This window comes from Salvelinus fontinalis, chromosome 3, assembly GCF_029448725.1.
Source record: "Salvelinus fontinalis isolate EN_2023a chromosome 3, ASM2944872v1, whole genome shotgun sequence".
NCBI lineage: Eukaryota > Metazoa > Chordata > Actinopteri > Salmoniformes > Salmonidae > Salvelinus > Salvelinus fontinalis.
This window is the reverse complement of record NC_074667.1, coordinates 40501461-40527188: the sequence shown is the minus strand read 5'-3', so window position 1 is coordinate 40527188 and position 25728 is coordinate 40501461. Positions and strand designations below refer to the sequence as shown.

The window sequence follows — 25728 nt, the reverse complement described above, 5'->3', positions numbered from 1 at the left end:
GTCTTCCAATGCAACCTTTCTACCCCTCATTCAAATCAGAACAAAGTTCTGGTTTAATGTCTATCCCCTGATCCATGTTCACATGTGGTCATCCCATTACCCTAAGTTAGTGTTGTATCACATCCTGCTCTTCCAGCTAACCGACAACCCCAGTTGCTCCACCAAAACACATATAAAACCAATTACAGGAAACTGCAGAAAAACATTATTTATTGCTCATGCATTAAATTACAATTCACATTAGGAAGAAAAATCATTTACATACTTGTACACATCTTATTCATACCTTAAAACCAGTGAGCAAAAGTCCAGTTTGAAAATGTACTGAGTCAATGGCCCAAGAAAGTTCCTTTCATACATGGTTTGCCCTCTGGGAATGTGAAAAGGAAAGCACGGGTAGTAATAAGGCTAAAATGGAATCCTATAAGGTAATAAAAGAAAATGGAATAAAGTCACAGCAAAAAAGACTGTCCAAAATGTCAACTGCTTCACCGAATTACCCGCAACACAATCAGGATGAATATCTCAGAAGCACTCAGATACATCCAATCAGAAGACATGCAAAAGTGACTGAATCCATCATGATCAATCCACACACTCACTGCATGTTGTTGAAAACCTTCTAAAAAGATCTTGAGTAAAACTTCAAGGCAAAATAATCTCATCTAGCGCTAGAAGGATTTTGAGGAACAACGCTAAGCAAACCCTAAAAACACAGACTCGTGTTACTGCCATAAAAATGTCTCCAGTCTTCTGGGTCAGACAATGTGGGTGTCAAATCAAACAAGGACACACTGAGCAAAACCATAACACTCCCATTCACATGACACTTTACAAACTGAAGAGGCAATAAGAAAACATTGTGAAATGTATGCTATGCCCAACAGCAAATCAGAAACAACTCGTGATAACATAAATCAGTGGTTGTGCATCGATATTAGAAATAAAATTAATTACATTTACAGCAGTGCCAACTCGGACATTCCAGACTTCACCTACTGTAACCAAAACAGCAGAGTTGCTGTGGTAGCTTCCAGTACTAATATATATAGTTCCACTGTGACATACATGATCTTTTGATCCATGATTGGCTTGTTGTGCTTAATAGACTCCAGCCCTATAAGGATGATGGGAGAAAAGGAATGCTGCTCAGTTAAGGGCCAGGGTGGAAAGTTACCGACTCCTCTCTCCAGTGTCTACAGACCAAATGGGAGATAACGGGTAGGGAATGGATCTGTCTGAGAAGTGGATAACTGATCCCCTTCACATAACTAGACATCATTCCTGCACTGTATCGGTCCATCACCTGCACCAATAGAGGGACACTAGGTTGTGTTGGGCCGCTCAGAGTGGACAATGGACATACAGCTCCACTCCATTGGCCACTTCTTGTCCGGCTTCTTGTTTGGTTTTGGCTTGGTTTAAAGTGTCCCTTGGTACTGTATGTGTCTATATTGCTGAATTGAGAAGGTCAATGGGATTCACATTTTTGTGCAGAGAGAGATCCTCGTGTTCAAGACGTACATTTGTACAGGAGGGGTTATGTTGACAGATTCCTATCTTTCCCTCTCCCACATCACTCCTATTTCTTCCTCTCCTCCAGGATCCTCCTCTCTATTTATCCTCATCTTTTTGGAGGAGGCTTCCCTTCATCACTCCCTCAAGCAGTTCCTGAAATACAAACACCAGACAAATCACTTTATTTCACCTTGAAAAGTATTTAATTCCTTTAAAACCACGAAACAATTGTAAGACATTGCTTCCCAGGGAGTGAGTTGAAACGTAATGACATTCACATTGTTTTCATTTGATTCATCAAGGTCAGTGCATAGCGCAGGTTTGTGTTTACCCTTGTCTCCGTCTCCATTAGTGAGCACCAGTGCCTGGAGGATGTCTGAGAGAGAGACGATACCCTTCACCACCTCCTGCTCATCAACCACCACCAGCCTGTGCACCTGAGGAGACAAACCATAGGTTACACAAACTAAAGGCTTTAGCAGTTGTTCCACCTTCAAGTAAGGTGATGTTGACTTAGTAATGGCAAGGTTAGATCTCAGCACCGGTGTATATATTACATTATGATTGTGTGTACTACTTGTATTGACCTTGACAAACTCCCAAGAAACTGTTTAAATTGTGGACCTAAACAGTAATAGAATGTGTATACACAGGCGTCTCCGTCTCTCTCACCTCTGCCTCCACCAGTCTGTTGATGATGGACTCCAGTGTGTCGTGTGTGTTGCAGGTGAGCACTCCCTCAAAATACTGAGAGCGGTGCTGCAGGGCTTTGGTCACAGTCACATCCAGGTTGTTGTACGTCTTCTCTGCAGCTAGGTTCTGTGTGGGGGACATTATTACTTCTCAATGCTGCTTGTTTTCAGTACTCTTCGCCTGTCTCTCAAACACCCACAATGAGCTAAAACAACTATATTTTCTGCTGATCAGTGACTATACTGTTTAAATAGGGCTCATTGGTAGCACAGCTGTCCAGTACTTACAATGACATCAAATTTGGAGTAAATGTCCACCACTCGTCCTGTGTGTTGAGAGAGAAAGACATGAGCACATGAGTACTACATACCATATCAGGGTCAGAAGTCATATTTAACCCTTCATTCAACAAACTGTCCCCCCTTACTCACCATTGTCATCGACGACAGGCAGGGCAGACACTCTCTGCTCCACGAAGATGCCCAGTGCTGTGTAAAGAGGCGTGTCAGAACGCACCACTGCAATCTTATGGAATGTTCCGATGCCCAGTTCCTCTAGAGTCTGGCCTAAGAAAGCAGGTTTCGGCATCTCCGATATCTGGGAATAACACAAGGTTACACTAATGTAAGTGGCTTGAAAAAAAAAATCACATTAAACAGTATATTACCTCACCACAATCAATAAACATTGGGGTGTGGATTTCATTAACAAGGCCTACAACTCCTAGAACTGCTCGTCTTAACTTCTCTCCTGCCAAGAATGCAACCTTGAGATGTCAAGGAACAGCGGGTGATAAAACGTGGTGAGAGATGAACGGGGAAAGCGTGAGAAAGAGGATCACAAAAGAGACTCACAAAGAGCTTGAGGAACTTGAGGATCCTCTTGTGAGTGAGGATGTAGAGGGTGTTCCCTGTCAGAGGGTCGATCACAGGCAGTCTGTGGATCTTATTCTTCAGCAGAGACGACACGGCGTCATACAGGCTGAAACAGGGAAGGAAATTAAAATACCTTTGTGACCGTATCAGGGCTCTTTCAGACAAACATTAGTGCCAGTCAATAACTGAATTGAGCTCTGGCTACTTGGACCAACTGTCCAGTGACAACCCTCACCAAGGCAGTAGACCTACCTTTCATTGGGGGATATGCTGACTAGGGGCTTGAAGGAGTCTTGAAGGTAGACTTCTATGATGAAGGAGAACAGAATAGGCATTAGTTAGCCTTATGCCAGTAGATGATCAGTCACTTATTATTACAGTTACTAAATGCCCTTACCTCTCCATGTCTCTATCTTGTGCTCCTCCAGCTCATATATCTGCACCTGAAACATTAAAACAGGTGAAAATGCTGACTAACAGAGCCAGGGTAGTGAGAGGCATGAAGGTCAACTGTTCATTAGATATGATGTAAGTGCTGCAAATCACTTGTCGCACCTTTCCAACCTCCAACACCACTGATATGATTAAAATGTGAATTGAGATAGGGAATGCTATAAACAAGCAAGCATAGAAACAGTGGAAGACGAGGGCAGGCTGAAAGCTAGGCCTTACCAAAGGAGACTTGTAGTAGCGATGGAGGATGTTGATGAAGTCTGTGATGGTCAGCATGCCTGCAGTAAGAGATCAGCAGGAGAACAGAGTCAACTCCACTCATTGTGCATTATTAAAAATAACAATAAACACCCAAAAGCCCAGGCAACAGGTGACAATGGACTGTCTTTCTTACCTACAAAACACTGCTTCTTACAGTCCCAGAGTGGTGCTGCTCTCACCCCATTGGACACCAGAGCGAAAAATGCCTTCTTTACCTACGGAACGATCAACCAAGTTATACACAAACACAAAGCAGCGTCTTGGGTCTAGATTCATTTGACAGGAAAGAGTTAAAATCAGGATGTGGTCTTGCCTGCAGTGAAGTATCGAACACCACCAACTTGGAGCTGGTAGGGACCAAGTCATAGCACCGATGAGACTTCATAAACCGTGTGTAGACATTATAATCCGAGTCTGAGGAGAATGAGGACAAGAGGGAAACGGGTTCAATTTACTGTGCATTCATTATATGCATTTCAATTGTCATATTTTTTTTAGAGCTGCCTCAATAGATTCCAAATTTTTTCACAATGTAACACTTTGAGGATTCCTTCCTACACAGGCAACATAATACTTTCTACAAACTCAAGTGTATATAAAAAACAAATACATAAATAAGAGCAATCCACTCAAAACCAATGATTTACATTCCTGAATAACTAATATATGAGAACAACATTTTTGGTGAACATAGGTTTCATTTTGTCGTTATAATAAAATTGGGTGCAACGTGATCGTGGTGGAAATGCTCTCTCTGGTCAAGCTGTAGAGCTAACATAGCTACACACATGAAAATGTTTTTGGATCCCCTGGTATAGATCACATGTCCCTCGTGAGTGGGTGTTGCCTTGGCAGCGACACTTTCTCACAAACACACAGTACAAGGAGGACTAGTCTGGGTACCAGTCTTTTTTAGCTAACATTCCACTCCTGTCATTTGCCAGAGAGGCTGCCTTTCAGCAATTTCAACGTTCAATATGCAGCCGGATTTACGGCGCAGTTGCTGATTGGTAGTTGGAAACAATATGTTCCATAACAACGTTACGGAACATGGGGTGCGCACAAATTTGGCGCAATATAGAATTTGAATTTAAGAACAATAAACGATACTGTAACGACCTGCTGCAGTCATTCTCGTCAGAAGGCAGTGTCAATGGAAGATCATGTCGTTCAAAGTGGCTAGAAAGGCCTAATTATGAGAGAAAAGAAAAGTAAAACTGGCACCTGTCGTCATTCCTCGCACATAAAGCTGATCATCAGGATTTGCTTAGATGTTTTTTTAAATGTTGTGCTAATTTCAGTTATATTATTTGTCCCTCCTCTCTTAAGTGATGGAGTCCAGACAGGCTACTTGAGGAAACTTTATGAAGGGACATTAGAGAACTAGCGAATTCACACACACCCTAAAAAGGGCTCAAAGCTACCTGCACATCTCAAACACACATACACTTTCTCCATCCATAAAACGTGTTCTAAACCTAGGCTCACCTCAAATCTTGGCTGTAGTCTATCAGAAAGTAGCCCGATGCTACATTATAGCATAATGCTATAACAGCCAATGTTTCATTAAATAGGCCGTGGCACTATACTTTATTGCACATTTAATTAAACTGACGCATTTACATTTAAGTCATTTAGCAGACGCTCTTATCCAGAGCGACTTACAAATTGGTGCATTTTGGTGCATAACTCATTGGCACGTGCGTCCGACAAAATAATTTTTGGGTCCCTAGCTTGCATAGCACAGGTGGTAGTTCATGACAAGTCTCTGATTTTCTTGAAGGTCTATGTCCCTAGAGTTGGAAAATAAAGTGCAGCAATGGTAACTGTGTGTATTGCTCTCATCCCTCCATCCCAGAAATGATTTCCCCATACGAGATTCTACCCTATGACAAATAATGTCAGTACACTTATATCCTTTAATCACATAGCTGTAAATGAAAGCTTTCCAAAGCTGTCAGTCACAGAACCTTGACCTCTAGGGTACATATCATAATTGCCTGTATAGATTATTTAAAAAAAAGAAAACCCCGATACATTTTAATCTTTGTTTGACACATGGTTCTTCTGAAAGGTCACAAAATTACCTACATACAGTGCCTTCGTAAAGTATTTAAGACCCCTTGACTTTTTCCACTGTTACGTTACAGCCTTATTCTAAATTTGATAACGTCCCCCCCCCCCCCCCCCCCCCCATCCATCAATACTCCATAATGACAAAGCCAAAACAGGTTTATAATTTTTTTTTTACATTTATTTTTTAAATGTATATAATAATATCACCTTTACATAAGTAATCAGACCCTTTACTCGGTACTTTGTTGAAGCACCTTTGGCATGATTCTTGGGTATGATGCTACAAGTTTAGCTACCCAGACTAACTATTTAGCAGTTTTAAGGCTTGGGGGGGGGGGGTTCCAGACTTGGTGCATCGGTACCGTTTGCTGTGCGGTAGCAGAGAGAACAGTCCAAGACTTGGGTGGCTGGAGTCTGACCATTTTTAGAGCCTTCCTGACACCGCCCCGTATAGAGGTCCTGGATGGCAGGGAGCTTGGCCCCTGTGATATACTGGGCAATACACACTACCCTCTGTAGTGCCTTGCGGTCAGATGCCAAGCAGTTGCCATACAAAGCGATGAGAAGCCAATCAAGATGCTCTCAATGGTGCAGCTGTAGAAATTTGAGGATCTGAGGGCCCATGCCAAATCTTATCTGTGTGAACCATGATACCTTAGGGATGTGGACACAGAGGAACTTGAAGCTCTCAACCTACTCCACTACAGCCCTGTTGATGTGGGTGTGCTCGGCCCTCCGTTTCCTGTAGTCCACGATCAGCTCCTGTCTTGCTGATGTTGATGGAGGTTGCCCTGGCACATTACTTTTTTCATTTAGTAGACTCTAATCCAGAGCGAGTTACAGTAGTGCATACATTTTTCATAGTTTAACAGAAAGTTTATGACCCTTTGCAACCCTAACACATGTTCATGTCATTGTTACCAATCAACTGCATTAAATTTAATAACGACTGACTACGACCACCGATTTCTGTATGCTAGCTATGCTAACCAGCTTATACGAACGGGAGTTAGCATTTAGCAGTTACTTCTAAACCTGAAAAGGGACAACTTCTACATGTTCAGCAGTGAAAATAGCCAAATCGGACTTAAGTAACCACACTGTGGGCCTGTTACAATACATAAATCATGATGGATTTTACAAATATCCACTTTGTTGAATGTGTGCCAATTTGGTCAATTCCATTGACTACTTTGCTGAAACTATACGTGAGCAAGAACATGTTGTATACTGACATTGGGATTTTACACTATGATAAACAATTGTAAAAAATAAAATAATAAATACAAAAATGGGCGGGAGGAACAAAACAGTGATAACACAGAAAGCTACCATTGCTGCACTGCTCTCAGACATTTTCCAACTCTCGGGACATAGACCTTAAAAAACAAAAAAAACAACAGACATCGTTAATTTGGGGGGGCTGGCTCATGGACTATAGCGGTCGCCTAAATTCACTGGAGTAGGCTAGGTCTAATATATAGTGCCTTCAGAAAGTATTCATAACCCTTGACTTATGCCACATTGTTGTGTTAGACAGAAAATAAATAAAAAATGGACTAAATACTTCTCACCCCAATCTACACACAATACCCCATAATGACAAAGTGAAAACATGTGTAGACATTTTTACAAATTTATTGAAAATGAAATACAGAAATATGTAATTTACATTAAGAAAATAAAAAAAATCCACCTGTGGCCAATTTAATTGTTTGGAACATCATTCAGAATTAAACAATGTCTATTTAAGGTCCCACAGTTGACAGTGCATGTCAACATACAGGGGCTCCCGAGTGGCACCGCTATCTAAGACACTGCATCTCAGTGCTAGAGGTGTCACTACAGACCCTCAACAGTCTCTACAGCACTTCACCAATCTGGGCTTCATGGGAAAGTTGCCAGACGGAAGCCACTCCTGAAAAAAAGGCACGACAGCACGCCTGGAGTTTGCATTAAAGGCACATGGATGACTGAGCATAAGGCAAAATATTCTGTGGTCTGATGACAAATGTAACTCTTTAGCCTGAATGCAAAGCGCTATGTCTGGGGAAAAAAACAGTCACAGCTCATCACCCATCTAACACCATCCCTACCTTGAAGCATGGTGGTGGAAGCATAATGCTATGGGGATGCTTTTCAGAGGCAGGGACTGGGAGACTGGTAAGGATAGAGGGAACAATGAATGGAGCCAAAATGTGACAGACCGGCTCAAATCGGTCTTATGTAGGAAAATTTGAAATTGTGTTTTTTTTTTACATTGGATAACAGTAGAGACTCAGAGCTACAAAATGGTACAGCATACACTACAGTTGAGGAACAATTGGAAGGTAATTCTGATTTTAAAGTTGATAAACTTGTAAACTCAATTTTGAGAAAATTTCGTTTTAATATTTTGGTACTACTATTGGAGAGACGTTCTTTGTCCTACACCTATTCAGCAACGTTCACACCCCCTTAAGGTTTAGCCCCACCCATCTCTTTAAGGGGGAATAGAGATACTAAGGGCAGGCATTTATTTCAAGTACAGAGGAAAGGACAGCAGGAAGGAACAGAAGAGGCTATATTTACAAGATTAATGGTGGAACACTGCCAGTTGAATAAGTCCTTAAATGTGATAGAAAAGCATCCAACAGGAAAGTGTGATTACTGCCAGGAAACCGAGACTGTGGAGCATGTATTGCTACATTGTGGGCAGTATCAGAGGGAAAGAGAGAGGCTGAGATCTAGTATGAGGGAGAAGGGGATACAGGAAATTAGTTTAAAAATAGTATATTGAGTAGAATGTCATTAGATATAGTCTATATAGGTTTCTTCCTGTCTCTGGCCCACACTCCAGCTGGCGGTAATGCACCATAACGTTGCATGCCAACCGCCGATAAAGCCCACTGAAGAAGAATCTCTTTAAGGGTTGATCCAAGCATTCTGTACTAAAAAGCAGCAGTCAAGCACCCAAGCTAACTTTCTAGCTACTTCCAGACACAAAATCAGAGAACAGTTCACTGAACATTACTCGCCCTAGCAAAGCTGGTTAGGCTGTTATGTTATCCAGACCTTGGTGACTGCAACTGTGCTAACAGATTGTCCGTTTGTAAATTCAGAGCGCACACTGGACGCTCTGGCCGAGGAGTAGGGTTGATCCGAGCGTTAGGACCTCACAACGGCAGTCAAGCACCCAAGATAACTGGCTAACATTGGCTAGTTTGCTAGCTACTTCCAGACATATGAAAGAACACCCCACTGACCAGTTTTCATGTTATCCAGAGTGTTGGTGACTAACTGCTGCTGGCAACAATGTAATTACGCTTTGTCAAAATTAGAAACGTGTAATATCTGAAAATGCAGTTAGCTAGACGATCTTACCAATATACATCATTCATGGATGGACGCGTCTCCTGTCGGATGCCATGGTTACCCTTAGTTTGAAGATGTAATGCACAGACAGGTGTTTTCTCCATCCCCTTAGCTATCATACTCAAATTCCACTGATTTCAAAACTGGGTCCTCCAGAAAGTGGAGAGCAACACTTATGCAGTTTTACTACACAAGAAAAATAATTAAAAGCTGCGTTAGATGGGATTACCTACAAATACTGACCAGCTAAAATAGACAGAAGCGTGGTATATGGCACGCTTCTAGGCTCGTAATTTTACAATTGTATTTGTATATACAGATGGCATACACATTTGTTATTAAGTTTGTGATTAAGGCACATGAAAGTTCACAATGTAGGTACATGACGCAATGACGCCACGTAAAAGTTTGCACTACACGTGCAACACAGCATTCCAAACCTAGCCCAATGTCTGCTGTGTGGATCGAGCAGTCAACAAGTCGAACAGTCATTTGAAAGAGTAAGAACATTTCAGGTAGACAACTCAATAGGCGAAATCGATTAATAATGCCAATATTATGGAATTCATTGCCCTTGACAATTAACAGTTCTCTGTCGTGGGTGATGTTGGCTTTCACCAACTGGTCGAGCACTGGTATACACTACCAAGTGGGCTATTTTTCAGATGTTGCCCTACCGGAGTTACACAGTAATAGCGTCACTGCTATTATCTTCACGACATACATATTATGGAACACCGTTTGGGTCTTTGTTTCAAAAAAGATACAGGAGCACTGTCAAAGCTGTACAGAAAAAGTCTGCAAATAAGCAAACGCCGGCCACGAACGATGTGTTTACAATACCGCGTTGGTAATAAAGCATAATTTGTTCGACCGCAACTTCTGGGGTACCTAGCTAGCACCAATACAACCAGCCTGAAAACAATGACCAGTAGAAACTGCAGTCATTTTCATTATTCTTAGCAATGATTTAGGAATCCTTGTGAGTAAGTACTAGCTAGGTTGCCACTTGTTGTTCGCCTATTGAAATTGAACTTCAGTTCATGAAAATAAATAGCTAGCCAGCTACTTAACCCTGTTGCCCAAAGCTAGCTAGCGTCATCTTGCTAGTGATGCTCGACCGGACCCTGTTATGTGTTGTGAAGCTAGCCACAACAAGGATTAGGCACAAGTGGAATTTGCGGTTTTCCTTTCAAATAAAAGCATGTCATTGACAGTGAATGAATGAATACAAATAGAATAATGCCATACTTTCATTTTGAAGGCTAACCGCAAAGTCCACTATAGTGGCTAATCCTTATTGTGGCTAGCTTCACATAAATGGGTCCGACCACCATTAATCAAATAAGAACAGTCTTATAAATTAGGGTTATTTTAGATGACACCTAGCTATATAGTAAGCTAGCTAACTATAGCTACTGAAACAGATTGTTGTTTTGCTATGTTTTTGGGGAAGAATATTGTCTGCATCCATGAGCTAGCCACCTCTTTTTTATGACCAGCACTGTAGGTGCGCGAGACAACTTTACCAGCATCATACGTATCGGTGAATCGTTGCGACATATGAAATACAAGTGATAGTGTAATCAATGTGTAATAACTACATAAAAAATGTATGAACGCGTTAAATTATTATGTGACGTGCAGTCATATTTAGGTCCTGATTGGTTAAATAGTGTTATTTGACTGGTCAAATAGTGTTATTTGACATATATCTTTTTTGACACGCAACGGTGTTCCATAGAAATCCTGGTTGAGAATGAAACGACTGAACAAATTAATGAAACAGTACAGCAAGTAAATGAAATAAATAGGTTTTGATTATGTTTTACTGGTAATGGGGACATATGTAAATGCCAACTAAGTAACTTTTTGGTGTGTGTGTAACCTTTAACTAGGCAAATCAGTTAAGAACAAATTCTTACTTACAATGACGGCCTACCCCGGACAACGCTGGGCCAATTGTGCGCCGCCCTATAGGACTCCCAATGACGGCCTGATGTGATACAGACTGGAATCAAACTAGGGACTGTAGTGACGCCTCTTGCACTGAGATGCAGTGCCTTAGACCACTGCGTCCATGGGTGTGTTTTAATTATTTAACTGTACTAGAATGCTTAAAAAGGCAGCAAAAAGTTTATATATATCGATATTGTTTTTTTAGGCAAGGAAAATATCGGATATCGGTGTCGGACAAAAATGCCATATCGGTGCATCACTAGTTAGAATGTTTCCAATCAAATGTATGAATTAAGTTAAAACGTTTTCCTATTAGACTAATTTGCATAAACATTGATTGGATGATAGCTGCGAGGGGTTTTGAAATCAGGATCAAATCCTCTGACCTCGTCGAGATTATTCATGTTAATTTTTGAAAACTGCCGAAAAGGCAATATCTTTGGCAAATGACAAGAGTGGAATGTAATAGCTGAACAGAGAAGGCAACCAGGCTAGAAGACAAGTAGTCTTGAAAACATGACAATAGACAAAGTTCCTCTATGCCAAAAGAGTCCATCATTGAAACCAGACCATAGCCACTGTGTTGCCTAGGGTAGAGTTTTCAAGACTAGAGGACGAGCTGGGAGGAGGAAAAACACATTGCGCGATGGTACTTGAAGGAATAAATGAGCTGAATCATTTGCTCCACTGTTTAGTTGTCAGCAAATATATACTTTGTAATGCTGATCGACAGATAGATATGCCCATACCATCTTTTAACCGATTTGGCAATCTGGAGTTATGTGCAGGTAATTGTTTTAAAGGCGTTATGAAATGTGATAGGGGATAACAAACAATCTCCATTGACGGGAACTTTATGACATTGCATGTCACATTTCATTTCTAGGGTGGATTATCCCTTTAACAATTTCTCACCATGCATAGGATTAAGATTGCTCCATCATGCATACCCTAGCTATTTATCCTAAAGGATAGCTACAGACAGCAATGAAAGGATAAATAGCTAGGCTATGCATTAAAAGTAAAATATGGTTCTTTACCTTCTAGAAGTGGCTCCTTTTTACAATCCACATCATCAACAGAAAGTGGAATCTGAAAGAGGGTCAGAGTATAGGTTCATTGATTCATTTTAACTACACTTTACAAAAATATAAATGCAAGATGTAAAGTGCCAGTCCCATGTTTCATAAGCTGAAATAAAAGATCCCAGAAATATTCCATATGCACAAAAAGCTTATTTCTCTCATTTTGTGCACAAATGTATTTACAACTCTGTTAGTGAGCCAAAATAATCCATCTACCTGACAGGTGTGGCATATCAAGAAACTGATTAAACAGCATCATTACACAGGTGCACCTTGTGTTGGGGGACAATAAAAGGCCACTCTAAAATGTCATTTTGTCACAACACAATGCCATAGATGTCTCAAGTTGAGGGAGCGTGCAATTGGCATTTGACTGCAGGAATGTCTACCAGAGCAGTTGCCAAATAATTTAATGTTCATTTCTCTACCATTGGCTGCCTCCAACGTTGTTTTAGAGAATTTGGCAGTACGTCCAAACAGCCTTACAACCGTATAGACCATGTTTAACCACGCCAGCTCAGGACCTCCACATTCGGCTTCTTCACCTACGGGACCATCTGAGACCAGCCACCCGGACAGTGGTTTGCTGATGTCAATGTTGTGAACAGAGTCCCCCATGGTGGCGGTGGGGTTATGGTATGTGCAGGCATAAGCTACAGACAATGAATACAATAGCATTTTATCTATGACAATTTGAATGCATAGATATACCATCATCCTGAGGCCCATTGTCGTGCCACTCATCCACCACCACCATCACAATTCCAGGAAGCTGAAAACGACCCAGTTTTTCCATGGTCTGCATACTCACCAGATATGTCACCCATTGAGCATGTTTGGGATGCTATGGATTGACATGTACGACAGCGTGTTCCATTTCCCGCCAATATCCAGGAACTTAGCACAGCCATTGAAAATGACCGGGACAACTTTACACAAGCCACAATCAACAGCCTGAGGCAAATGGTGGTCACACCAGATACTGACTGGTTTTCTGATCCACGCCCCTACCTTTTTGTGGGCATCTCTGAACAGATGCATATCTGTATTCCCAGTCATGTTTAATCCATAGATCAGGGGCAAATGAATTTACTTCAATTGACTGATTTCCTTTTGAACTATATCTCCGTAAAATCTTTGCAATTGTTGCAGGTTGCGTTTATATTTTTGTTAAGTGTAATTGCTGCGAAATGCCAAGGAAATGAAATCACTTATGTTTCCGCTACAAGAACCCAGTGCTTTTTATATTACCACCAATGTGTTAGTCTTGGCTAATCATCGCCAGCCTTATATCAGGAATATGAACTAGCTTACATACTGCTGTCTGAAAGTGGTTCAATCATGTTGGTTTGCTATTCCTAACCCAATATGTAACAAACACGTGGGAGTCATTGCCTAACTGTCCTTGTCGCATTTAGATATAACAACCTTTGGACAGAAAGGTAACGCGTTAACAAACAACAGGCTTAGCTGGATCACACTAAATGAGAACTTGTTCTCGACTAGCCTAACGTTACCTGGTTAAATAAAGGTTAAATAAAATAAAATAAACACTAGGTAGGATAACGTTACTAGACAGTTCAGTTCCTGCTGTCAATGTAGCGTTAACTAACAACAGCTACCCAACGTTAGTTCACCTAGCGAAGTAGAATAAGATAAAACTTCTGAACGCCGACATAACTAGTATGGCTTGACAATGTCAATAGCCAACGATGACCACCAATTTGGTATGTTACGTATCCATGATGTAAACTAGTTGGCACTAAGAAGTGAACGTTACTGACTGAAATGTGACAACAAGGATACAACAAATTAACGTTAGCTAGACACTACTAATGAGCTTGGTACGCTGACTAGTTACGAAACACAACCACAGATAACGAAGTTGATCTTGCTAGCTGTAGCTAACTAATATGTGTCAGCTTGAACGTTGCTCGCGGTGTAAACTACTTACACACTCCATTTTCCATTCACTGTCTCGTCCTTGCTTGGCCCTGTAAGGTAGCGAAGAAAACCACCAAACGTTCTTCTCACGCCGGACTTCTTCCCGAGGTATCTGTTTATTAAACTTAGCTGGACTGATAGCTTGAAATAAACGAGGAGAAAGATGTCTTGGAATGACTGGAACTCCCCCGGAAGCGCGAGAGATTGCGATTGCCCCCTCTAACAGTACTTCCTTCTGATTGCGCATGACCATGAAGAAAGGGTGAGACGGGGTACCATTCTATTTAGCTAACATTCCATTCCTTGCCACTCCTTGTCATTGCCAATGAGACTGGCCTTTTGGCAATCTTCAAATTTGAACATTCTATCATTAATGAGCTCGAGGAGAGCAGTGGTTTTGATCCTGATTCGATAACCCTCCCTGCTTTCATTCAATCACAATGTTTATGGAAATAAGACTGATAAGAAAACGTTCTAACTTAATTCATACATTTGATTTGAAACATTCTAACATTGGGCATTCTAACGGAATACATTTCATTGTAACATATTGGGCGCGGGGAGAACAGAGGATTTACATTTATTGCATTTTTACCACCAGCCAATGTGATCACATAACACCAGATAAGCTCTCATCCATTCAAACTTCCCCGCCAGTTCGTTGTAAGCAAGCGCAAGGTTAATTCATAGGCTGGGCTATTATTCCAGCATTCGTTTGCTATCCTATATATATGAGGCCTTGCCTAATACAGTGAATTTAGGCGACCACCACATATGCCAGCCAGAAACAAAATACATATTTTTTTGTCTGACGCACGTTTTGTGACAATGAATTTAAGTTTAACGTCCCCAAATGCGATGCACTTTAATTAAATATGCAATAAAAAAATATCCTGACTACACCTCTTTAATGAAACCCTGGCTGTTGAAATAGGCAACAGATCGCAAAGCAGGGAATCCCCAGACTACAGCCAACATTTGAAGGTGAGCCTAGGTTTTGAATAGACCTACGGTTTTAGGAAAGGATAAATATGATTTGGTGTGCTTGTGGCTATGATTGATGGGACCTTTTCGGCCAAGGAGGGACACGAGACATAATTTAGTGGTATCAAATTGGTAGTTACAGTCTTGTCCCATCGCTGCAACTCCTGTACGGACTCGGGAGAGACAAAGGTCAAAAGCCGTGCGTCCTCCAAAACACGAACCTTGACACAATGCACGCTTAATCCGGAAGCCAGCCGCACCAATGTGTCGGAGGAAACACTGTACACCTGGCGACCATGTCAGCGTGCATGCGCCCGGCCCACCACAGGAGTCGCTAGAGCGCGATGGGACAAGGAAATCTCGACCTGCCAAACCCTCTCCTAATCCGGTACAATGCTGGGCCAATTGTGCGCTGCCTCATGGGTCTCCCAGTCACGGTCAGCCTGGGATCGAACCCGGGTCTGTAGTGACGCCTCAAACACTACGATGCAGTGCCTTAGACTGCTGTGCCACTCAGGAGGCTCCCGCAAATGGATTTTAACAAACAATTGGTCCCCCCAAAAATGCGTCCCTCCATTGAATTTCAAAATCCCGATGTGGCCCTCGAGCCAAAAAGTTTGCCCACCCCTGTTTTAGGGTGTGTGTGAGTTTGTTAATTCTCTCTATGTCCATTCACAAAGCCTGTCTGGACTCCATCTCATAATAAGAGAGGAGGGATAAATATAACGTAAATGAGCATAACAAATTGTAAAAATGTAAGCAAGTCGTGTTGATCAGCAGCATATAATAATAAACATAATAATACATGGAATTTATATAGAGCTTTTCAAGGACACAAAGTCGCTTTACAATTATAGAAATGAAAAAGAAAAACAACAAAACAGCAGTCAAAACACAACATCAAACTAAACAAAACGTGAGTAAAGAGAGGGGTGGGCTCAAAGAAGGGAAAGAGTGTGACGTATCAGTGTATGGAGATGGTAGGGTTGGGAGTTTAGGGTAAGGGGCGGGATTGGGCGTATGTGTAGGGAACTGTGGCGAATGGCGACCCGTCATTTTGAGCCACACCTGTTTTGCAATGTTATTTTGGCATTTATGCATGTCACATATCAGTTTGCAAACAATGTAAAAACAAAAATGTATTATTGAGTTAATGAAGCGGCACACAAACATGGTCTCATTTTTGATTTCTTGAGTAAGGCAGCTCCAAAATGCAGGTGTTTCAGACTAGCTCAGTGCTTTCTGTGGTGGTGGGACAGCCAACGGAAAATACAGCGTGTAGGGGTTGGTAATGTTCTCTAGTTGCGCCGTCATTTGCTCAGTGTTCTGTCATTCACGGGGACACTACGTCACCGCAAAATCTACGGGTAGAGCTAGAAAATTCAAGCCCCTTGGGTGCTGCCATAGAGTTACATTAGAAATGCCCATCCAAGAAGGCTCAAGGTAATTGGCCACAGATAAAATGACGTCAAATCACATTATATCTACCGTAGCTTTGATTGGACTGATCATGTCAACATCATACTTTCAAAATCTTAGCTAGCAAGCTAGCAGTCATCATCATGAATCAAGTCGACAATCCACTGGCAAATCCTTTTCAAATGAAGGGAAATAATGAAGAGAAATTATAGATTAAACATACCGGTGCTCATCGGCCATTGGACACAACAAGTTGGAAATTGCTAATTCAACAATAAGTTGTTTGGAAGGAATCAGTGGCTAACTGCAAGCATTACAAAGCCTGCTATGCAGTGTAGTGGGTGTATGGTCGAATTCTGGATTTAAGGGTTTCTTTTCCAAGCTTAAAAGGATAAACATTCAACATTGGCCATGCTGTCAATCCAGCATGACTTCATCCGCACTCAAAACAACTGGAAACTCTGAACTGTGAAATCTCAGACTTCAGTGAGTTAGGAAGAGCTCCGACTGGGAAAATACATTTTGAACGGTCATCTATCTCAGAATTGCAAGTCGGGAACTCGGGCCTCTTTCTAGAGCTCCGACCTGAAGATCACTGACGTCATCATGATTTGACCTTGTTTTTTCTTAGAGCTCACAGTTGTCTTGAAAGCACCATACATTCAGAGAAAGCCAGACTTTGATGACAAAGTTTGATGACAAAATTTGCCCAAGGACCGCCGCGCCACCTTCCTGTTCAAGTGAGCACAGCACAGCAATGTGAGTCCAAAAATGTATTGTATGCTGCTGCATAAATTATGTAATATGCCAGGGATATGTATACTGTAGCTAAGAAAGTAATACTAAGTGTATGTTGTGTAGTAAGCTGTTAGTAGCCCATGTGCCTCACTCTAATAATTTAGCCTATTGTTCTGACTTGGTGGTGCACATGTAGCCTATAGCCTGTTTTAGAGAAATGTCATCATCGAAAATTGTAAGAGCTTTCATTGTCTGCTTACAGTTGAAGTCAGACGTTTACCTACAGTTAGGTTGGAGTGTCACGCCCTGACCTTAGAGATCCTTTTTATGTCTCTATTTGGTTTGGTCAGGGTGTGATTTGGGGTCTGTATTCTATGTTCTATTATTTGTATTTCTATGTTTTGGCCAGGTAGGGTTCTCAATCCGGGACAGCTGTCTATCGTTGTCTCTGATTGAGAACCATACTTAGGTAACCCTTTTTCCCACCTGTCTTTGTGGGAAGTTGACTTTGTTTATGGCACATAGCCTTTAGCTTCACGGTTTGTTTTGTAGTGTTTATTGTTATGTTCGGCGTCTTTTCTAATAAAAAGAAAATGTACGCTTACGACGCTGCGCCTCGGTCCTCATCTTTCAACGGCCGTGACATGGAGTCATTAAAACTTGTTTTTCAACCACTCCACAAATTTCTTGTTAACAAACTAGAGTTTTGGCAAGTCGGTTAGGACATCTACCTTGTGCATTACACAAGTCATTTTTCCAACAATTGTTTACAGACAGATTATTTCACTTATAATTCACTGTATCACAATTCCATTGGGTCAGAAGTTTACATACACTAAGTTGACTGTAACTTTAAACAGCTTGGAAAATTCCAGAAAATTATGTCATGGCTTTAGAAGCCTCTGATAGGCTAATTGACATCATTTGAGTCAATTGGAGGTGTACCTGTGGATGTATTTCAAGGCCTACCTTCAAACTCAGTGCCTCTTTGCTTGACATCATGGGACAATCAAAATAAATCAGACAAAACCTCAGACAAACAATTGTAGACCTCCACAAGTCTGGTTCATCCTTGGGAGCAATTTCCAAATGCCTGAAGGTACCACGTTCATCTGTACAAACAATAGTACGCAAGTATATTTACACCATGGGACCACGCAGCCGTCATACCGTTCAGGAAGGAGACGGGTTTTGTCTCCTAGAGAACGTACTTTGGTGCAAAAAGTACAAATCAATCCCAGAACAACAGCAAATGACCTTGTGACGATGCTGGAGGAAAAAGCGACAAAAGTATCTATATCCACAGTAAAACAAGTCCTATGTTGACATAACCTGAAAGGCCGCTCCGTAAGGATGAAGCCACTACTCCAAAACCGCCATATTAAAGCCAGACTACGGTTTGCAACTGCACATGGGGACAAAGATTGTACTTTTTTGAGAAATGTCTTCTGGTCTGATGAAACAAAAATAGAACTGTTTGGCCATAATGACCATCGTTATGTTTGGAGGAAAAAGGGGGATGCTTGCAAGCCGAAGAACACCATCCCAACCGTGAAGCACAGGGTGGCAGCATCATGTTCTGCGGGTGCTTTGCTGCAGGAGGGACTGGTGCACTTCACAAAATAGATGGCATCATGAGGAAGAAAAATGATGTGTATATGTTGAAGCAACATCTCAAGACATCAGTCATGAAGTTAAAGCTTGGTCGCAAATGGATCTTCCAAATGGACAATGACCCCAAGCATACTTCCAAAGTTGTGGCAAAATGGCTTTAGGACAACAAAGTCAAGGTATTGGAGTGGCCATCACAAAGCCCTGACCTCAATCCTATATACAATTTGTGGGCAGAACTGAAAAAGCGTGTGCGAGCAAGGAGGCCTACAAACCTGACTCAGTTACACAAGCTGTCAGGAGGAATAAGCCAAAATTCACCCATCTTATTGTGGGAAGCTTGTGGAAGGCTACCCGACATTTAAAGGCAATGCTACCAAATACTAATTGAGTGTATGTAAACTTCTGACCCACTGGGAATGTGATTCAATAAATAAATAATTCTCTCTACTATTATTCTGACATTTCACGTTCTTAAAATAAAGTGGTGATCCTAACTGACCTAACACAGGGAATTTTTACTAGAATTAAATGTCAGGAATTGTGAAAAACTGAATTTAAATGTATTTGCCTAAGGTGTATGTAAACTTCCGACTTCAACTGTATATGCTCCCTTTATTTATCCTAAAGGTCTGACTTGGTGTACAGGGAGAATACTGTAACAACTGCCTATGTTCTAAATTCTGTCCCTGTACATTTCAAAAGTGCTAAAGAGTTATATTGACTACGTAAATCCTAGCTCACTCATGAATGTCTTAATCAAAATTACAAATTGCCTCTTATCCACTCGTCGTCCCCTTATGCCATAGTTGACAATCCTCTGTAAAGTCAGTAAAGACAATCAAGGTGCACGCCAGCTTGTAGTCCTAAAACAATAAATGATTTACCTCTGGTTCCTTCAGCAATCATTCTTATGGGGAAAATTTATGAGGAAAGAATAGGGTTTTGATATAAAAGGCAAAAATAAGGTCTGAAACACAGGCTTAGGCGATCTTATACATTTTGTTCTGAGATAATGTCAGTTAACATGACCTTTATGAATTATGAAGCCTTTAAGTGCTTTTTTGAAAATATAAATGCTTAAAAATTCCAAAAAGTGACATTTGCTGATGAAGATGATCTCATTGAACAAAACATATAAGATCTCCTAAGCCTGTTTAGCAGAGACCTTATGTTCAGTGTTGATCCAAAAAATAAAATCTCCATTAATTCCCCATAAGCTTTAGCCAACAAGCCATGGTGGAGTTAGTGCCTACAAAAAGAGGCCATTACATTTACATTACATTTAAGTCATTTAGCAGACGCTCTTATCCAGAGCGACTTACAAGTACATACATTCATACTTTTTTGTACTGGCCCCCCGTGGGAATCGAACCCACAACCCTGGCGTTGCAAGCGCCATGCTCTACCAACTGAGCCACACGGGACCGTTTTCCATTACTATTGCGCTTTATGATAGTTTAGGTTTAGTACAAGGACAATTACATAATTGTTAGTGTCATAATTCATCTTTGCTCGGTTTTGTCAAACCAATAATTACACATTTTTTGAGACTTGTGGAATTTTTATTCTTAGCCACAGATAGTTATTGAGCATCTACAGCACAACTAATCAATAAAAAAAGACAGACCTTTATAAAAAAAAGACACTTTTAATGGAGTAAAGGATTTATTTATATATACAAAACTGTTTACAGCAAGATTTCTGAGTTAACATTGACCGTGGGGATATTGGTATTCAGGTGCACAACACCACCTGGTTTTTGCCCATTGGATCAAGGCAACAGAAGAAAGAAAAAAAACTAGAGAGCACCTTGAGTCAGGTAGGGAAGCAGGTGGGTTGAATAAAGGGGGTATTGAAGGGTAAGGTAAGGCACAAGACACAGCATCACCAGCTTCTTTTTGACCATCAATCACCTATCAATCAATCAACCTACTACTTACTCAAAGAGAAGCACTCTATCCCAAATAAAACATTAAAAAAACAAATAATATATACTAGGGGGTGGATAAATGAAAGTAATGTCAGTAAAAACCATTTGCTTCTAATTGATCTGTTTGTAAGGTTAAAGTGGACACGCAAATCAGGTTATGTTGAGCACTATGTGTCCGCTGCTATTCCCTGACTCAACACTAAATGTATAAGTCATATTGGGTCATACAGCGTCCTTATTTAGCTTGACCAAGCCTACATCACTTCTGGAATCAAAACCCCAAAACTAAACGAGCAGATCCTGTGGTCCCCATGAACTGGTTTGCAGTCCACAGTGGTAAGGAATTATCAGTGAATGCAAAACCTGCAAGTCCATAATATTCTTAATTATAGTATAATTATATGCAGACATTTTATTAAATATTCTGCTGAATAAACAAACTTATATTATCTCAGGATATAACCAACAACACTTTCGAACCTGTGTATAGGATTCTAGTTCTCTGGGATCAAAAGGCCACAACTTTTAAATATAACTGATCCCTTCCACTCTTCTAATCTGAAACTTCATTCAAGGGTGCCTCATCCACTGGATAATTACAGCTCAATTATTAAAGTCAGATGACAGATAAATCATAGAGAGGAAGGGAGCGAGGACCAATCTGCCATCCAGAAGTGCTGAAGAACATCAAAATGTATTCTAGAAAATAGAAATCGTTAAGTTTTCTAAAAGACATGATTTACAGTTCAAGGATGAAGTGTAACCTGAAGTTGACTTGCTGAAATTTTACAGTGAAACAATGTTAGCCAAGACCAATGCAAGAGGAAATGTATTTCCGCAACACACGTATTGTGTGAAAGAAAACTCATTCCAAGATACTGTAAGACATTAATCAGTTGTAAATCATAGCAACTTTCCAACGTCGCTACAACAGCAATGTGAACTGTGGCTCTCTGCCATGGCCGGTGTATTCATTGAAGTATACAGATGACCTGAGAAAAGGAGTCAAGGTGTACAAGGTGAAGCTAGCCAGTGAGAGTCGGGGACACTGGCCAGTCATTACTCCATCTGTTGATGCATGGCTAGCTAGTTGATTGCAATTATCAGATTATCAGGGTGACGTTTTTTTCTGTAAAGTTTGAGCTTGTGGCTCATACATTACATTTGGCATTTTCATATGTTTTGTTTTTCCATGAGATTTGGTTTAAGCCAACCAAACTTGACAGAGTTCAGTAAAACTGACAGTGAAACCCTTGTGTGACACCTCTCAGAGTTCTCCTTTGTCAGCCTTGAGTGTGATTGGCTGCCTTTGCAAAACACTATTGAATTATAAATGGCCACATTGCAACTGCAGCTCCTTGGTGCTGGGGAGGTCATGATTGGCAGGCTGGTGGTGATGTGTCTCCTGGTTTCGGCCAATGAGCTTACTGCTGTCCTGGTTAGACCCTCTTACATCACAGCACACTTCTTATCTTCTGAGGCAACGTTCCCATCCGCCCTTTCCATCTCCAGAATGATCCGCTTGAATAACTCTACAGCGGTCTGCAATGCAGAGATGAAAACAAATCAATAAATACCTTAATTATTTTGAATAAACACACAATTTTGGTAAGTAGCTCTGTCTGTAGAAAATATATATTTGTCTACCTCGTTCTCCTTGGCAGAAGACTCCATGAACGCTGCTCCCCATGAGTCGGCCAGCTTCTTCCCTTCTTCTGGCTTGATCACCCTGAGGGGAAAAGGACACACTGAGCATGATGTAATGAAATCACATACAGTATCTTCAGTGGGCACTTATGTACCTCTATAGTCACAAGGTACAAGGCCTTGGCTGGATAACCAAGGTGAAACCATATATCAGGTAGTGTCATGGTTCTACACATACTGTACCATGTGAGTGGGAGCACCATTGCTCTTCACCTTCATTCAACTCAAGTAAGTTTACCTTTCCATGTGGAGATCTTTTTTGTTCCCAACAAGAACAGTTGGCACCCTAAAAGAAAACATCCATTGATATTTCTTACATGAAAAACAAATGTTTTAAAACACACAAATCATCAAAAGCAGCATTAAACCTTTCATAATTTTGGTTAACTTACTGTATTTTCCCAACCATATCTAGAAGCTTGTCATGAAGAACCTGAACAACTTCAAAACTGCAAAAAGTGAAAGACAAAAAGAGATAGGTTACTAGGGTCCATGTGTGCATTGATGCACAGACAACCATCTATACACACAGTAGTCACAAGGGCAAGGATGTTCCCCCCGACTACAGTTATGCTGTATATTGTGCTATTTCTATTGTCATTTTTTATTACCATTTTCATTATTTTATTTCACTTCATCCTGCATGTCGGAGCTTGGACCCTAAGCTTTTCACTGTACCCTGCAATCACACCTGCAACCCTGTACAAGTGACTATTGAACACTGAATCTCTGATGGATAAACCCAGAATGAAATGTACCCGTGACTACTCACCTTTTCATGGAAGTCACTGCGTAGACCAAGACATAACCATGGATGTCCATTGAATGAGACTGAGGGAAAATAGAGTATTCGTCCTGTAGCGATAAGGGGAGAAATCGGTTAGAGATGAAAAACAAAAACAACAGACAAGTGCTTCTGAAATAAATATCCACCATTGTTTTTTGTCAATATCCCAACAATTGTACATTTCATCGGCTCAAACTGCCACTGATCACCGGAACCCAACATTTTAGTATGTATATAGTGTTTTTATTTCAGAGAGCAGAGAAACTGAGGTAAATAAATAAAATTAGTAATGTAGTGCAAAGCATACATACCTGACCCGCAGTATCGACCAACTGAAGATTGAAGTCTTGACCGTTGACAGACACCATTTTGTTGAAGGCTGGAAAGAGGTGAAGAGACAGTGGTCAAGCGCAAGCCAGGGGTGTATTCATTAGTCAGATTCTGTTGCAAAATGTTTTGTAACAGAAGCCGTTTACCCTAAACGTACAACGTTCTGCAACGAAAACAAGTTTCTATTGGACAAACTGTGGTAGGTCCCTAGAGTAAACAATAAAAGGTTTCAGTTGCTAAATGTTTAGGAACGGAATCTGACTAATGAATAGGCCTACATCACAGGCAACATACAGGAGAAAATGGTAATTGCTGGATATAACATGGTCATGAATTGAGAATACATTCTGGATACAACCACCTATAACGTATTTTCATCCATGCATATTATTTGATCCTCAATGAAACCTTACAATGGGTGCAATTAGAAAAACAAAACTGATCCAACACATCAAAAATAAAAACTTACTGTTTTCAATGGTAGGGTCATATGAATCTACGAACTGTCCTTCCACGAACTGTATTGTGAGAGAAGACTTTCCTGTAGAAGTAAAGGAATAATGTATTGTTGTGGTGGCCGACGAGCAACAATTTCCAAAATCATAAAAAATTACCATTTGTTAATTAAGAAACTGAAAGTTATCGGAATCTGATCAACAGTTATAAATTGTAAATGCCTAACGTTAGCTGTGACAGGAGATATTACACAATGCATATATCTAACTGTAAGTAGAGTGTGAGGTAGACGCGTTACAGTGCCACATCGAGGAACTAGTTACTTGGCTGCCGTTGTGGCAAAGTTAGCACACAACTTTGGCATGGTGAATAGAAATAATGATATCAACGACAACGTTTCGTCGACAACTTCTATACAAACTAACATATACACAATTCAGTTACACAGCTATGGCATTGTGTTTTGGTATTAACTAGCTAACATTGGCTAGCAATAGCGTAGCTATGCAAACAAAAACAAAAGCTGGCTAACGCGTTAGTTAGCTAGCTTCTTATTTGACTCACCTACAGATCTGTACCCAATCACAGCAATCTTCCTGTATTTTGGTTGAGGCATTGTGTTAAAATAGTTACTTCAATAGATAGCCAATGTTGAAATGTATGGTAGTTTTAATAACGAAACAAAAACTTTATCGCCACATTCGTATCACGTCACGTGACAACAACAAACTCTACAGTGCAGCTAGAGCTAACACTCCGCAGGGGCCTCGAGTTGCAACTTCAGAACTGAAGCTGGTTGAACACGTATTTCGACTGATAATTGCAATATATCGGTTATCGGTACAGTTATGTTTGTTGATAATTAGTTTGAAAGTATCTAAAGATTCGTTTTTAGAATGTAAAACAGGAAACTAAAACAGCTTATTCACAGCGGTTACGCTTTGCGAGTCACACTGTCGGAAACTGGACAAGCACACCGTCGTAAAAAGACATACGTCAGAGCTTGACATGAGGGTGCCATTGGGTTTACACTCGTTACAACAGCCACAAAGTCAATATATCGTCATTCATGAAAACAAAAATGTGCATTTTGGTCTTAATTTAAGGTTAGGGAAGGCATAAACTTAGAAGTGTGGTTAAGCTTAGGGTTAGGTTTAAAGTCATATTTTAAGAAGAGAAATTGTAGAAATAGGCGGGGTTTATAACTTTGTGGCTGTGGTAGCTAGTGACGACAGTGGTATTGAGGTATAAGGAGGGTGCCCCATTTTATACAGCAGATGTCACTCTGAACCTGAATTAGTTATCTACAAATGTGAGAGATAGACACAAGCTAGGCCTTTTTAACACATTAATATTGCAAAACACGTTCATCTGTTTTTATTATTAAATGCTCAATGACAATACAAGATTATCATATACACACCTTTACAGAAACGTGCTTTTTAAAAATCTGTTAAGTAGGCCTGTGTGTATGGTGGGCCCTGTTATGATTTGGAAAGTGATCACTCCAAAATGTGTCTGTTAGACACTTTAGGCAGCTATGAA

At 40.7% G+C, this 25728-nt stretch overlaps 2 protein-coding genes across 2 annotated transcripts; both read right to left on the bottom strand.

Annotated features, from left to right (window-relative positions):
* Positions 1 to 193: 193 nt before the first annotated feature.
* Positions 194 to 14480, bottom strand: LOC129848020 (5'-AMP-activated protein kinase subunit gamma-1-like). Its single transcript, XM_055915557.1, has 13 exons — positions 14229 to 14480; positions 12230 to 12281; positions 4114 to 4214; positions 3934 to 4015; positions 3759 to 3817; positions 3484 to 3529; positions 3339 to 3393; positions 3066 to 3192; positions 2643 to 2808; positions 2499 to 2536; positions 2191 to 2337; positions 1850 to 1955; positions 194 to 1671 (listed from the first exon to the last, which is right to left on the bottom strand). The coding sequence occupies exons 1-13, from the start codon at positions 14469 to 14471 to the stop codon at positions 1661 to 1663; spliced, it is 1233 nt and encodes a 410-aa protein (XP_055771532.1). The 5' UTR covers positions 14472 to 14480; the 3' UTR covers positions 194 to 1660.
* A 6139-nt stretch (positions 14481 to 20619) lies between these two features.
* On the bottom strand, positions 20620 to 25156 carry LOC129847988 (GTP-binding protein Rheb-like). Its single transcript, XM_055915554.1, has 8 exons — positions 24748 to 25156; positions 24197 to 24268; positions 23709 to 23776; positions 23383 to 23465; positions 23003 to 23059; positions 22849 to 22896; positions 22551 to 22632; positions 20620 to 22445 (listed from the first exon to the last, which is right to left on the bottom strand). Exons 1-8 carry the CDS (start codon positions 24797 to 24799, stop codon positions 22353 to 22355), a joined length of 555 nt encoding a protein of 184 aa, XP_055771529.1. The 5' UTR covers positions 24800 to 25156; the 3' UTR covers positions 20620 to 22352.
* Positions 25157 to 25728: the final 572 nt, after the last annotated feature.